Raw genomic sequence first — 15,370 nt, 5'->3', positions numbered from 1 at the left:
TCACTGCTGTGTTTTATTACATGTGTTTGTACTTCTAACAGCATCCTGATGATGGTCATCATTACTGTGTTGATACTGTAATCAAATTCCCATATGCAGTAAAACAACTGCAAAGCCCCTCGTAAAAGAGGGAAAGGGAAATAATGGCAAGAAAATAAATAAACAGCAGAAGAAATTGTAGCAATGAAAGCAGTAAATGAAGCCATAAAAGTGAAACAAAGCATAAAATCATACAGTAAATCACCTTCATCTAAGAGGAAATAACAAGGAGCTGGAAGGCAGTGAGAGACACACCGCTGTCAAGTCAGCTACAATTAAAGTTGTCGCTTCAGCTTTGTTCTTTCAAAGTAAAATGTAAAAGTGACTGTTGCTTAGAAACTAAGTAGCAGTAAAATTAGTGTCGTTTGTAATAATCATAAAGTGGTAAGGCAGTTTTACTCAAATGGATTCAATCTGTGAAGCTGTTTTAAAATGCTTTATAAGCTCAGCGTGCAACATTCAGAACCGCTGCATGTTGCACAAGCGTCTCAGACCAAAACAAACATTCACGTCACGCACGTCTCCCCCTTCGTCTCACAGTTTATTTACAACATGAGAGACAGCAACAAACTTAATCCGGCCACAACTATTAGTCCACACTGGCTCTGTGAAATACAACGAATGGCGTGATGAGTTGTTTTCAACTCGAGTAAGGCTGTTTTCTAACAGCTTGTGTTTGTTTCGCTTCATCAAAACCACCTCGCTAATACTGTGTACGTCGCTCTTGTACCAACAAAACAGCTCTGACCTGTTGGGCCACAAACACAGGACGTCTGGTAATGTCCTGTGGTGTCTGGCAGCAGGTCCTTTGGGTCCCTGTGGGTTGTGGGGTGAGGCCGTCATGGGTCCGTCTTGTTTTGGCACATGTCATGGATGCTCAATCAGATTGGAGTCTGGGGCGTATGGAGGCCGAGTCCACACCTGGGGCACTTTGTTGTGTTTCTAGAGCCATTCTTGACAGGTTTTTGCACTGTGTTGTAGGGAAGGACATTTCTGGACCCAGAATGCAGGACACTGATTCAGAATTTTAGGGTTTTATTATAAAACAGAGTAGTTAGAGCAAAACCAGGAGGGGAATCTAAAGCAGGAGAGGTGGGGATCCAGCAAAGCATGTCAATGGATGTGGAGTGGATCTGAGAGGGTGTGTGTGACTGGGTAGGTGTTTGAAGGCAGAGTGGCAAAGAGGCGACTAGTGATGACTGGAACTACAGGTGCTGGAAAAACAGTGTGGTGAGGAGTGGACCGATGGGGTTTAGGTGTTGCAGTGAATGGATTAGTAGATGGATCTCAGGTGTGTCAGGTGATTGATTGCTGACGGTGGGAAGCAGAGGGCCGCACCCAGGTAAAGACACACAAACACACATACACAGAACAAACAAAAACAAAGCGAGACTAAAGGGAGACGCAGTAGAAACACAAGCAACAGGGAGGAGAATAACGGCACCGTCACAAGCACTACTGGCGGAGGCCGGTGCTGGTTGGGTAGGCTGTTACCACTGGCTGGTCTGTAGTGGGTGGATGGGTGGTAGGTGTCACAGTAGCATCCACGTTAATGCCACGACCCAACGTTTCCCAGCACGACATTGCAAAACAAGATGATCAGTGTTATTCACTTCACCTGGTTTTATACGCCCCATATTAAAGTCCTACTGAAGAAGTTACTGAAAGTCTCACATGTCTGCAGAACAAGCATTCTTGTTTTTGACTCACAGTACTAAAGATGGTTCACCCTATCATGCCGCTGGTTTTAACCCTGTTCTAGTTGGGCTGTTTCAGTGTCTGTAGGTTTAAATCCAACTTCACAACACAGCAGGCTCCACACTTGAACGATTTATTCAGTGACATGCTCTCAGATGTATGGAGAAAGAAAAGAAATGCGGGATCTATAGATACACTAGGGTTTTTACTAATATGGGCCTTTTTTTGTTTTTGTTGTGACTGTTACGTTAAGCACTTCCGTTTTCTATTAATTCAAATATTAAACAATTTTCCTAACAGATAGTTGGCTGTATTATCAATCAATAACTGACTAGTCATTAAAAAGTAAGCTGTTGGACATCTTTCTATTTGCCAATGAAGCTATGTTAACCACAGACGTTTACTGTTTGCCACGTAAATCTCTTGGTCACATTAGACACTCAGTTACAAAACTATCTTTCTGGAGGATTTCAGTTCATCTTCAATGGTTCTCGTTCAGTAAGTGTAATAATTAATAACTGGAATCATAAACTACTACAGTAGTCTCTGTCATGGTGCCTGTTCCTAGCTAAACCTCCCATAATACTCTCTGCCAGCCAACATGGAACCACCCGTACCCTGAGGTCACTACAATATTCAACAGTATCAAAAGTAATCTGCAATTTTTCTTCTCATCAAACAGCAAAAAGCTTCATCTGGTGGAATAACCAGGTACTACAGCTAATCCCAAATACATGTTCTGACATGCATGTCCTTTGTCTTGTGTCTCATCAGTTAGTATGTTTTTAATCGGTGTGAAAAAGTTGTACATAAGTTGTTTTTAGTCAAGAAAGAACAAGAAGTCAATACCTGAAACACTGAACTGGAATAGAAAGAAAAGAAACAGTAGCAGTATGGTTATGGTACAGCATAGAAACCCAATGTGATAAAGGCTTAAAGGCTTCATACACAGAAGGAACAATTCCTGATTACAGCTGATGATTACTGAGTAACAATTAATCATTAACATTCTTACTTCTGCAAGTAATAAACAAGGCCAGGCTTCAAGTACTCACCCCAACTACTCCCCCAACACCCTCATCCCCACTCTTACCCCAACCAGTGGAGGCAGATGGCCACCTTCCCTCAGCCTGGTTCTGTCAGAGGTTTTTTTCTGGTTCCTTCCCACTGTCACCGACTGCTTGCTCAAAGGGAATCCAAAAAGAATGTTGGATGGTTGGTCTCTCTGTTAAAAATGTGTATGTTCTCTGCCTTAAGTGCTATGAGATAACATATATCATGAATTGGTGCTGTGTAAAGAAAATCAGAAATACTTATTTTAATAAGTGTAAAACAAAAAGCAGCTGTCAGCTGTCCTTCTCAGCAGAGAGTTTGCTTGGTTGTCATAGAGATGGATCTGTTTGTGGTTTTTATTTTGAAGGCGCACCGCCCTCGCTTCCGGTTCTCCTCTGTGTCACCGTGTGTAACTTGACGGCGCTGTGAGGCGGCTGAGACGGAGCCTGCAGGCTGGAGGAGCAGAGCGGAGAGGAGCGTCCTGGCAGCAGCAGCAGCAGCAGCAGGAGGAGAGAAGAGACCTGTTCACCTTCTTCACCGCACTTTCACTTGTGCACAGCTCCGAGCAACACACTGCCACAAAGTTACCCTGAGAGGAGAGCGCAGGAGGGGAGGACCGTCACTCAACCATCACCAGCTGTGGCTCACTGACAACTTTGGCCATGTCTGGATCGTACTGCAAAAGTTTGTACCCGTTCGGCGGGGAGCAGCACCAGCAGGGACTGAGCTTCGAGGCCGGGGAGATTATTAAGGTGGTCCAGGCTCTGCCCGGAGGATGGTGGGAGGGAGAGAAGGATGGAGTCCGGGGATGGTTCCCTTCAAGTTATGTCCAGATGCTGGAGGTAAGACTGAATGTCAACTTTACGCACTGAGCTGGATGCTTTGGTAACTTTTGATGCTTTAAATGTGATGAAAACTCACTGCTTGTTTCTCTCCCACACCGTCACAGTGAGCAGGTTAAATGTTTCAGAGCAGCACTTGCAGATAAAGACAGCATTGAGTGATGCACTACTGACAAATAGTTTTCCCGTGCTGCTGTTATCAGATTAACTCCAACCTTCCCAGCAGCAGGCGGAGAGGCTGAGCGGCTGCACACTTCCTCATTCCTCACACATTCCAGTGAAGTGCTCAGGTCTCCTCTCTCTGTGCCTCAGTGCTCTCCACGGTCCGGCCGACCGACCGACCCCTCCCAGCAGCAGCCACACAACCAGCATGTTTGGCTCTTAACAGTCTGTTTTGAAGCAGGGACACCACCTAGCGCTCTCAGCTGTGCCACCACTTTTTGGTCACATCTCCGCCCCTGACTGGGAGAAGTTACAGTGCAGGAGTGACACCAGAGCAGTGAATCAGATAAAATCAGAGGGGAGGGGTCGGGATAGATGGTAGTTCAAGCGCAGCGTCTCTTATCTGCTCTCGGACCAGTTGAGGAATGGAGGTGATGGGTGGGGCAGCAGGAACTTTCGGTTTCATCCCCACCCTGCTCAGGTGTTGACCTCTGACCTCTCTACGTAGAGGTGAAACTAAAGAGGATCAGTCGCTGGTCTGGTTCCTGTCCTCAGAGTAAGCGCAACAAATCAAGATGACCCTTAAGTCTGACTGTGTCTGCGATGAACCAGAACTTCTAACAAACACCACTGAACCAGTTTCTACCTTCTAGTTTCGATGCTGGTTCTTGTGTATCTGATGGAAGCTCACCTGTGTGTTTGCTTCCTGTAAGGTGCTTATGTTTCACGGTTGTGACACTAAAAGCATGTTGTCTTGTGTAACAGAGGGGATCGCCCTCTGCATGGAAAGATTATAAGACCATGTTCACCTGAGCATAAAGGCCCCACATCCCTCCTTTCTAGTAGGAAGGCTGAAAAATCTGGCAGTGAATCTGTAATTTTTGAGTTTTTTTTTATATTGCACCACTTGTTGATCATTTTGTGCCTGATTTGGATCAATTTCTGCCTCGTTTTGTGTGTCTTTGTGATTGTTTTGCATCTTTTGGGAGCCATTTTCGTCTGTTTTCGTTGGGTCTCTTTGGAGTAAATCTCTTTTTTTTTGTTGATTTTCAGCTCTTGGTGGTCATTGTGCACCTGACTGGGATCGCTTTCCATCTTTTGTGCTACTTTTTTTCTTTTAACAGATACATTTCATCTCTTTATTGTCACTTTGTGTCTTTATGTGATTATTTTGTGTCTCTTTGTGGTCCTTTCGTGTGTCTTTGCAGCTGTTTGCATTTCTTTCTAATTTTTTTGCGCCTCTTTGAAGTAGTTTTCGATTTTTTTTGATTGTTAAGTGGTCATTTTGAGTCACTTTATTGTGACTTTGCATCTCCTGTGTCGTTTTGTGGCTGATGTCTGTCTCTTTGCATCTGTTTGCACTCATGTTTTGTCTTTTTGTGGACAGTCTGTCTCTAATTACGTCTTTTTTATGTTGTTTTATGCCTCTTTGTGGTCACCGTGTATCTGATTGCGATTGTTTTGTATCTCTTTGTGGTCATTTTGAGACTCTGTTTCATCTCATTGTAGTCTAAGTTTCTTTTGTGTTGTGGTCATTTTGCCTTCTTGCTTTTATTCTGGTTGTGATCATTTCTTGGGTCTTGTTTTGTGTCTCTTTGGATTAATTTTTGTCTCTTGATGATGTGTGGTTGTTTCGTGGTCATTTTGCATCTCTGGGACTGTTTTGCATCAATTTGGAGACATTTTGTGTGTCAGTTTTGTCTGTTTGTGGACAACAATAGACACATAAAGTCACTTCATACAGGGTTTGGACCTGTTGGCTGGACAACACATCAGCCATATTACTACAGGGAGGTATCATATGTTTCAGCTGATCAGTAACAAGACAGTGTTGTGCAAAAATATCGAGATGTAGTACATTGCAGATACATAGTTTTACCAACAGATAGCAAATTTAAAGGAAGTAGTGTTGAAATGATTAAAAAGAATCAATCAGCAGCCATTAAATCGAAAACATTTGCTGCCTTCAGCTTGTCATATGCAGGGATTTTCATCATAAAGCTGTAAATGAAATGTCTATGGATCTTGGGCGGCTGAAGATGATGGTGCTTGTACATAATAACTTGCCTGTTTTTCTATTTTACAGACCAGTTGATATATTTACTGTAGATTTTACTCCTCAAGATCCATTTACTTTTGTTTTCTGCAGCTTTAATACAGTCTTCTTCAGTGGATGGAATCTCTCTCCATTATCTAAAGACTGTCTATGTTGGCCAATGAGAAATGGCTGTACAAAAAATAATAAATATTGTAAACATCTTTTACAATTGAAACAATCAGATTAGTTTTGCCCTGATGGAAAGAACGTGTACAGGAGATGACAGAATGCATGAATATACATGAGCAGCTTTTGTCTGTAGTCCAACCACCTCAGCTGAACACTTCTTAGAGGATCCCGATGTAGCGCCAGATAAAGGCTCAGCCCTCGAGCTAGACTGTATTAACAAACGACAGCAGCTTTATCTGATGTGAGGTGAGACTTATCACGTACGCTGATTCTCCTCGGTTTCACGCAAGCCCACACGGCTCTGCGGTCTGCAGCTCACGTTGGCTGGTTTCGGTGTTGTGGGTACAAATCGAACCGCTCTGCCACCTTTCTGTTCTCGGCACTTGAGTGGAACTGTCTAAAAATAACCGGTGAAGACGAGGGAAATGACACAGCGGTGAAGTGGGGTGGGGAGAAGAGCTGCGGTCGCTCGTTGATTCGCTTCATTGGGTCAGCGTTGAACTGTCAAAGGTGGCTGCTGGTGTTCCCCGACAGTAGGAAGATGACGATTCATTCAGAGCTGCAAATTACGCTGAAATCTCATTTATTTTATTCTGTGTCATAAAACACACATAAAACAAAATTATATGAAGTGTGGCTGTTTGTTCTTTGATATTATCCAACCTTAAGGTCCTCTTCTGAGCTTCTCAAAGGCTGCTAGGTGGATCTTGAATCACGATTTTGTTGTCAAACTACTGTATCGGACCTCATTTGGACGGCCTTTATTTCTCCAGAGCGCTCGCAGGACATTTTCACCCCCTCTGAAGTATTAATAATTGCACCTGAAATTACCTTCTGTTGTCAGAAAGCTCACTGGTCCCTGCTTAATTTCAATTCGATGTATTTTAAAGTGGTTCTCAGAATTTTCTTCCATGAACAGTTTTTTCCTTTCCTCCAGTTTTTCAATTCAAACTTAGTCAAACTTATGTTTCTGCCAGTCTGATGGAGAACATATTGTTTAGGCCAATCCTAAAGAAATTAAAGCCACCAAGATGAGCTGCACCCTATAAACTCAGCCCATGTTTAGGTTTTGTCAAATTGGCACCATTAAAAATAGCCAAAAAAGCTATTAGCAGCGTCTGTTTGTAACCATGGATGTACAAACTGTCACTCCATTTATACTGAAGAAAACTTTCTGAACTTTCATTTTGTACTATTTCAAAGCAGAGGCCTGTTCTTGGTTTGTCCTGAACGTCCCGTCCTGTTGCTCTGTAATAACTTCACAAATTTAAAATCCAGTTCAGGACAACGAGTCTAATTACTTGACACCGCAGGAAATATTTCAACCATTGCGTCTCCCCTCGTAACGTTCTGTCCTGATGGGGTTTAAGACAATATTAGTCTAAAGAAAAGTGACAAGTGAATGTACGTCTGTCAGCATACGCTCCAGTATCAGTATTACAGTCTGGAATGAACGCTTCCACCGCCTGCTTTTCGTAGGATGAAATACTGAAACTGTGGCTTTCACCCAGTTCTCCGTCAGTGAGTCTGCACTGTAGGTTGGTGTGACGTTTTCTGGTGGTTCTTGGAGATGGCACAACAGAATGACTGATGTTGACACGTCTCTTATTTCCTCATTCTGGTAATTCATTTAAAACATCTGTAAGGCAATCACTCCTTCAGTTCCCTTACTTTCATAAGTGACCATAAATTCTGGCTGATGTGTGTTTATCACCAAAACAACTATTTGTGTAGCTGCCACAGTTGACAATGGAGCCGTGATCCGACTCTGCTGTCATCTTCAGCGTAATGTCTTTGTTCTACAAACAGCTGCATTGTTCTCCACATAATGAATCCTTCAGTCTGCAGGTCAGCTGGTTCTCACAGACAAACACTTGGTGCTTCTTTAAAGTTACACCAAAGAACATTTGAAGGAACAAATAGTACATTCTGTTTAGTTTATTTCAGTGAGCTGAAATCTCTTGCTGGGACAGTCCTACCTGTCTGGTATGACCACTAGCTTATGCAGGCTAATGTTAGCAAATGCCAGTGCTAGTTAATTTTGGTCTCTGACTTTTCAACTCTTCTTTGTTTGTGATTCTGTTGCATTGTGTTTTAGTTTTAGATTTATAATAGTAGCCACAGCACATATAGTCACATTTTAAAGGAACTTGGGCCTTTTTTATAGTTGTGTACATCATTCCACCACCTCTGGTACTCCCCAAAGAAACATGGAAACCTGGCGTCACTGCTAAGAGACAAGTGTTCAGAAAGTGAGATAGACATGCTAACACTCTTAGCGCATCCAAAGTCCATCCATCCATTATCTATACACCGCTTAGTCCTCACTAGGGTCATGGGGGGGCTGGAGTCTATCCCAGCTGACTCAGGGCGAAGGCAGGGACACCCTGGACAGGTCACCAGTCTATCACAGGGCTACATTTAGAGACAGCTAACCAAGTACCTATGGACAATTTGGAATCACCAATTAACCTCAACATGTTTTGAGTTGTGGGAGGAAGCCGGAAAACCCGGAGAGAACCCACACTGCACGGGGAGAACATGGAGACTCCACGCAGAAAGATCCCGGGACGCGAACCGGCGACCTTCTTGCTGCGAGGCAACAGTGCTACCAACTGCACCACCTTGCGGCCCGCATCCAAAATAATACTAATAATTCTTCATTTCGTTCCAAATCTTTGCACCCTCTTAATAGTTGTTAACACAGACAGTTTCACGCTTCGCTTTTCAATAAATTTAGCTAATTTTGGGGTTGTCAGCTTTTATAGTTGTCTGACTGCTCATGTTGTCATGCAAACTTCATTTTAGCCATGTCACCATGTTCCTGCATGTCAGCAATATTGAAAACATATTTCACATATTATGGCTAAAACTACAAAATGTAAGCCCCAAGCTGTGATAAACTTCAATGGCATTTACAAGAAAAGTTTTAGTCTAGCTTAGCATCTATGCCGCTAGCCTGACATGGCTTTTGTTTGTGGATTGGTGAGATAAATTGTAATGTTTATTGTTTGTGTAAACATTAAAGAAGAAGATAGAAGGTTGAGAACTTTAACGTGGTAGTAGGTTTCATTTTGAATTTTGATGAGGCTAGCTTTTTCCTCCCCACTTCCCTCCAGTTTAATGCTAACGTAAGCTAAGCCAGACTCCTTGTTGGCAAGTCTCGCCACTCAGCAGCCATCTTGGTAGTTGGTTTTTGGCTAACAAGTGAACAGGAAGAGAGCCACAATTGCAATTCCAGTGGTCACAGGGACATTAAAACTACACGTATGGAGTCAGTAAACAATAACAAAATTATCTTAACAATTTAATCAGTGGTAGGACTACTGGGTAAAATACACTTTGAAACTAACAGCATTGTAATATAATTGTTAATTAAGGTGAAATGGAAACAAAACCTAGAACCATTAGTTTGATGAATACATTTTTAAGCTAAAGTTTTCAGATAACAGGAAGTCCAAAATGTGTCTTTCTAGCAGTTTGGGTCCAGATATATGCTGAGATGTTGTGTGATCCGCAGTGATTATGACAACATCATGAGTCACAGTGACAGTGAGTCACTCTAGCTCATTACTGTTCACCTGCTGAGGAGGAAATGAAAGAACCATGAATGAGACTTTTTTTTTTTGCAATGAGTTTGTGCCTGGTGACTCTGTGACGTCACCCGGCGCGGTTCAGTGGAGGCTGTTGAGAGCTTTTTATCAACGAATGAATAGCACTGATTCATTATCACAATCATTCAGTCAACCTGCTCGCTTGAACATCATTTGTCAGTCGCCCCGCGGAGTTTGGAGCCGTCATCTCTGTTTCCAGGCAGAACTTTAAAATGCTGCGAAGCTTTGGGTGACGGAGTCTGGCTCTGTGTTGTTGTTACTCCATCATTCCATGGAGTAATGTCCTATTGCTGTGCTCCAACTTCTGCTTTATGTGTTTCAGGGGCTCTTCAGTTTTTACCTACGTCAGACGTTCTTTTTAAAAAAAAACCTTATTAACTTGTTTTTCTGACAGCACGATATCTCCATGTCTCATAAATTGATTTTTATAAAATTTCGGGAACAGCTTTGGCTTGGACCGAATATAATTCCATTCTATTCAACCGTTTCTATTTATTAGCAACAACCATGAAACAAATAGAAACTTCATACCAAAGCTTGAAGGACAGTTCAGTGGGTCCACAAATAACTGAAGATTTATATGACAGGGCTTTGGTTGAAGCACTGAAACTGGAGACTGACAGAGTTCAACATTCCCTGACTGCCATCTGGCTGCTACTTTTCACTGGATCAATTCACAAAACCTCTTGGTGTTATAGAGTAATTAGATCCTCAGTTCTGCTCTGTCACTGCTTTAGCTGATAAAGATGAATGCTTGTCTGAAAGACAACCTTTTTATATGGAGGCCTGTCACTGCCAAGAACTAAACAACAAAAGTTATGACATTATTATCAACAGCCACATTAAAATCTTTATTTATTTAGTCAAAGGTCTGAAAGTTGCTTCACTGAATTAAATAATTAATTACCTAAATTCAAATTCAAGTCTAAATGGAGTGTAGATTATAATATACAAGTTGTTATTGTTTACTATATGTTGGTGTTTTAAACTGCTGTCTCATAATCATAATTTGTTGATTCCTTTCTTTTATAATGTTTGTCTGTACTGAAAGTGGATGTGCATTTTAGTTTTTCCCCTTTAATTGTTGTTTAATTTAAAAACAAAAAAAGGGGGGGGAAATCAGTTGATTTTTCCAAAAATATTTTTATGTTTACGGAAAAAAAAAAAAGATCGCTGGGAATGGTTTTGAAAAGTGTAGAAACAATTGGTTTGAAAAATAAAGAACTAATTTGATAAGCGATAATTCATTCAATGTATTATTATTATTATCATTATTATTATTATTATTATTTAATGAGCTTTTTTCAGTCTTTAGTTCTTTTAGGAGGATCTTTTTATTTTGGACTGTTGGCTGTTTGGCAATTTTTAAATGAAACATGTAGAATTAAGAGAATTTATTGTTGTTCTTTACCGTAAAATTGGTTGTTTGTTCCGACAAACCTGATTAGTTCAGGGACCGTCGGAAAGTTAAACATATGACAATTCTGTTTTTACAGTAGTAGTAGTGTAATTTTTACTTTAGAAAAAACGACGTGCCTTTTAAACCCGCTGGTGGGTTTCAAGGTTTAGTGGAATAATAGCAACAATAATAACTATGACAACAACAACAACAATAATAAAAACAACTGTAATAATAAAAGTAATAATAGTAATAAAATTCAATAGTAGTCATGAATAAAAATAATAAGGAACTGAAGCCCTGGCTTGCATATAAAGTGAGACTTTTCTGTTAAAGATGAGGCAGCAGGTCATGCTGAGGGCTCCCAGTACAACCAGTTTCATTCACTGACACACACTCTGGCCCCTATGAACCAGGCAGAGGGCAGTTACATGTGCTTGTTGCTTTGGGGCTACATATGCCATTATCAAAACAAATCAGGACTCCCAAAGACGTGTTGGACTATCAACATGAGCCGTTAGCATGTAATCCAAGTCTTGCAGCTGGGGCTGCAGAGGCACATCTGGAGGGAGACCCCCTTCCCTCCCTCAGCCCCCTCATATGGATGAAATGTGTTGATTGCAGTTTGCCACGTACTGTACGGCTTAGTGTGACTTTTTTCTTCCACTTGAAGAGGCCAGTAATTTGTCAGTTAGAAAATGATGTAATGTGGATTTTCCCAAATTTGAATATTGGTCTTGCATTATTATTACAGCATCGTGTATTGTTTCCCTCGCTGGGAACCACTGAATGTCATTAAATCTGCGAGTAGCCAGGGGAACTACTGTAAGCAATTTGCAACAAGCTGTAAATTATAGAGAACCACTTTGTCTCCCTAATGTTCCTCCTGGTAGAGTCAGCTGTGTTTATTATGAAACTGTAGAGCTGAGAGCGTTTTCGGGGGGTGCGGGGTGGTGCGTCTAGCAGAGGTGTGGATGGTGATTCAGCCTGGCATAATCCCTGTAGTGGAGCGTTGGGGGTCAGAGCACTGCTGCAGAGCCTCCAGCACCCAGCCAGGTGTTTCCCCTGCACGCTGGAAAACTAACACCCCCATGTGCTGATGTCATCCTGACATAGTCATTTCTTGTCATGGAACGTATTCAGGGTGGAACTGTGAAATATCAGCTGAGTGACTGTGAAGCACCCACTGTGGCACCTCTGAAAGCTCTGCACTAACCACAATCTGTTGTTTGTTTTGACACTGAAGAATAGAATTGCGGTTTTTCACACATCTACTGGCAGAACTGCCATGGAGGGTAGAAAATAATGCCTCGGTACATAGCAACAGGCAAAGCAAGGTAGAATACTTAAGAAACATACTTCTGATATGCGGCAGCAACACAAATCCACAATCTTAAAGTGCTATAATAAGGTGAACTGCTATCTGGGAAAACTATTTTAAGCCTTCAGCTTTGGTCCCATTGTACCCCAGTGGAGCTATTTTGAGTTCCAGGCTGAAAAACATCAGCTCAGTTAAAGTGTAATTGCAGTTATTATCAACTTGGGCCTCATTTTTCCATTTGTTAAGCCACGATACCAGTGGAATCCAGCCAAACTCTGGTGAATTACCTCTCTGTAGATCTGTCAGAGTCTTCGTTCACTAGGAAAACTCAACATTAATAAACTGGTGTTTAAATTTCATGACTCTCCCCCATGTGTGTGCAGCTTTGTTGGGTTGTTCAGCAACAGCTTTCTGTGAATTAGAATATTTACCAAAACACAGGATGTGAGCTAATTTTCATGCTTGCTAATTTAGGAGAACGCCCACATGGAAGTCTGGTTTGGGTGGTGTTGGTGAGAGAGAGTATATCAAGTGTATGTCCGCCTATCTTTGATGTTTGGTTTAAAGACATGTTATTAGAAATCATGTGGTCTTGTCAGAAGAGAGGGCAGCACTGCTGTTCAAATACAGCTGCTGGAGAGCTCCATTGCTGGTGTTTGGCAGGAGGATCGGAGCTTTGTTGTGTTTCTGATCAGTCCTTCCTATAAGTTTACATTTTCCACCAGACGTTGCTTGGGTTCGGTCGGTGTGCTCGGAATGTTTTGTGTCAGAGCAGCAGTTCGTGATACAGCTGACAAGTCACATTTGTTTTCCACTTTCCCAGGTTGTGGTATTAGTAGGTAAAGCAGGGTGTCGTCAGGTACATCCTCAAGCTCCTCTGGGGGAATCCCAAGTTGTCTACTCAGCGTTGGTACAATGTTCCTCCCCTCAGCTATCACTGTTTAATGCAAAGAAACAACAGTTAAACTTCCCTACAAATGTCCAAACTCGTCACCCTGTCCCTGCAAGAACCTCCTTTTGGTTGCTTGTATCCTTAACCTCATTGGTTTGGTGACTAATTAAAACTCTTGAGCAAAGCTGAGATAGAACCTACTGTATATTAGCTGGTAAATTGTAAAGCTCCCTACATGCTTTGCTCCTTGTCTTTCATGACAGTCCATCGGTTCCACCTGTTCATGTCATGTTCCCCTCACGCCTGAACAAGAGCCTGATGAAGTCTATCACTTCCAAAGTTCTAAAGAGAGCAATCCACCATTTCCCAGCAGACTACCAGGACTCAGGCTTGGTAGTGGTCAAGGCAGAGATGGGTTGAAACAAACTTCCATGTGGTCACACCAGAAACTTTAGAGACTGGCAAGATGCAACGAACTGTACAATCTGAGACAATGAAACACACTGCAGTCTCATTTTAAAATCTATTATGGTGTTGTACTCGCTTGTACGCACAGAAAATTATGTAAGTAGTTGTGTAAAGGTGCTTTCCGACACTCTGAGTTTGCTGCCGTGGCCCATGGCAACCACAGAAAAACAAGACAGGAGCTAACCTAATACGTGTCTAAGTGCTCTGAATGGCTCATTTCTGAGCCAGCAGCGAACAGGCAGATCAAGGAAGAGGAATGGTTTTGACCAATCCTCGTGAGTGAAGCTTGCTATGCTAATTGTTTTATGTTAATAATTTCCTCTTTTGAAGCTCCAGCCAACTGGTAGCTGTGCGGTGACGTTGTGCTAAGTGGAGGGCGGCAGGTTGTGGCGTTCAGGCTGCAAGGATCAGTGGCAGCCAGCAGCAGCAGCAGCGATGTGGCTTTCTGCTGCTGCAAAATCAAAATGCAGAACACCAATGTTGGCAGGTAGCAGGAACGGCAGAAAGCACCATATAGAACTCTTCTTTTCCACAACACAGTCACTCCAAGAAATGCATGCGCTTCACTGTAATGAATTACTGCAAAAATACAGGCAAACAGCAGTGTACGGTTTTATCAAGTACAATTAAAACTGTAAAATCAGATGCTTTTTTTATGGCTGTTGTAAAGCTGATTGTGTAAAAGTGAACAAGAGCTCACGAAGCAACGTTTATGGTCGATTTGACAGTTTGACTTTGTTGGAAGTGACAATCTGATGATCCCTTTCAGAAGGAAGCCCCTTTTCTGTTTGGCTTAAAGCTATGATCTAATTTTCTCCAGTCTGTACCCAAATTTCAAGACAGCACTTGAGGATTGGAAAATATATCATCTGATAAACTGAGCACTTGGCCTCTACGGTCAGCTCTTTCTTCCACCGTGACATCTAGTAAATGTCTGCCAGTATCGTGCTCCACACTTCCCTCCTTTGTAGACAAGACCCTGAGACCCCTTGATATTTCAGGCAGCAGTTTGTTCCCAACTTGAAGTGAGCAATCCCCCATTCTTCTGGGTATTACAGATTCGTCAGGGGTCCAAACAGACCTGTGGAAAACCTTCAAACCCACTAGTCAATCTTCAAAGAGGGGAGATTCGATCTGAGGGAAACCCAAAGCACAGCCGAACCGGACTGGAATAGACCCAACCATAGTTACGAGTTTCAAATGTGGTCCGACAGAAGAGAGCTGAAGAGAGAAAGAATCCTGGCAGCGATGTGATGCACTATCAGTTCATTTGATCAGTTAACAAACAGCTGTGGTGGGAAAGAGCAGCAATATAATAATAACCACAGAAGAAGAAAAACAGTCAAAAATAATGAATGTTTTTTCAAAGACAAATTAACTGAAAGATCTATTTCCACTTTAGACACATCATTCTCTCTCGTGGTGGTAATCAAGACTCGACCTGACCTAATAAAACTGAGGAGTTTGGATAAGCTCCAACTCCAGTCTGGTATCAGTGGAGCGATGGAGGCCTCGACTTTCTAACTGCTGACTCCCACCGTCCCACCACTTCACACTCAGCTGTAAACCACAAGTCACAAGCTGATGATACCAGGAGCACCACATCATCACGCAGGATTGTGTGCTCAGGTGTAAGATCTTAATCCACAATGAAA

General features: G+C 42.2%; 1 protein-coding gene across 1 annotated transcript in view; it reads left to right on the top strand.

Moving 5' to 3' along the window:
- The first annotated feature begins 3,238 nt into the window (after positions 1–3,238).
- LOC103368357 (growth arrest-specific protein 7-like) overlaps positions 3,239–15,370 on the top strand; it is a 67,856-nt gene continuing 55,724 nt past the window's right edge. The window contains exon 1 of the mRNA XM_008296698.1: positions 3,239–3,632. Coding sequence (XP_008294920.1) covers positions 3,453–3,632 — 180 coding nt within the window. The 5' untranslated portion in view covers positions 3,239–3,452. The remainder of the gene's footprint in view (positions 3,633–15,370) is intronic.

The sequence above is a fragment of the Stegastes partitus genome, unplaced genomic scaffold (genome assembly GCF_000690725.1).
Source record: "Stegastes partitus isolate 25-593 unplaced genomic scaffold, Stegastes_partitus-1.0.2 Scaffold1147, whole genome shotgun sequence".
In the NCBI taxonomy this organism is placed as follows: Eukaryota; Metazoa; Chordata; class Actinopteri; family Pomacentridae; genus Stegastes; species Stegastes partitus.
Note: the sequence above shows the minus strand (reverse complement) of the source record. Positions and strands in the feature narration are given on the sequence as shown.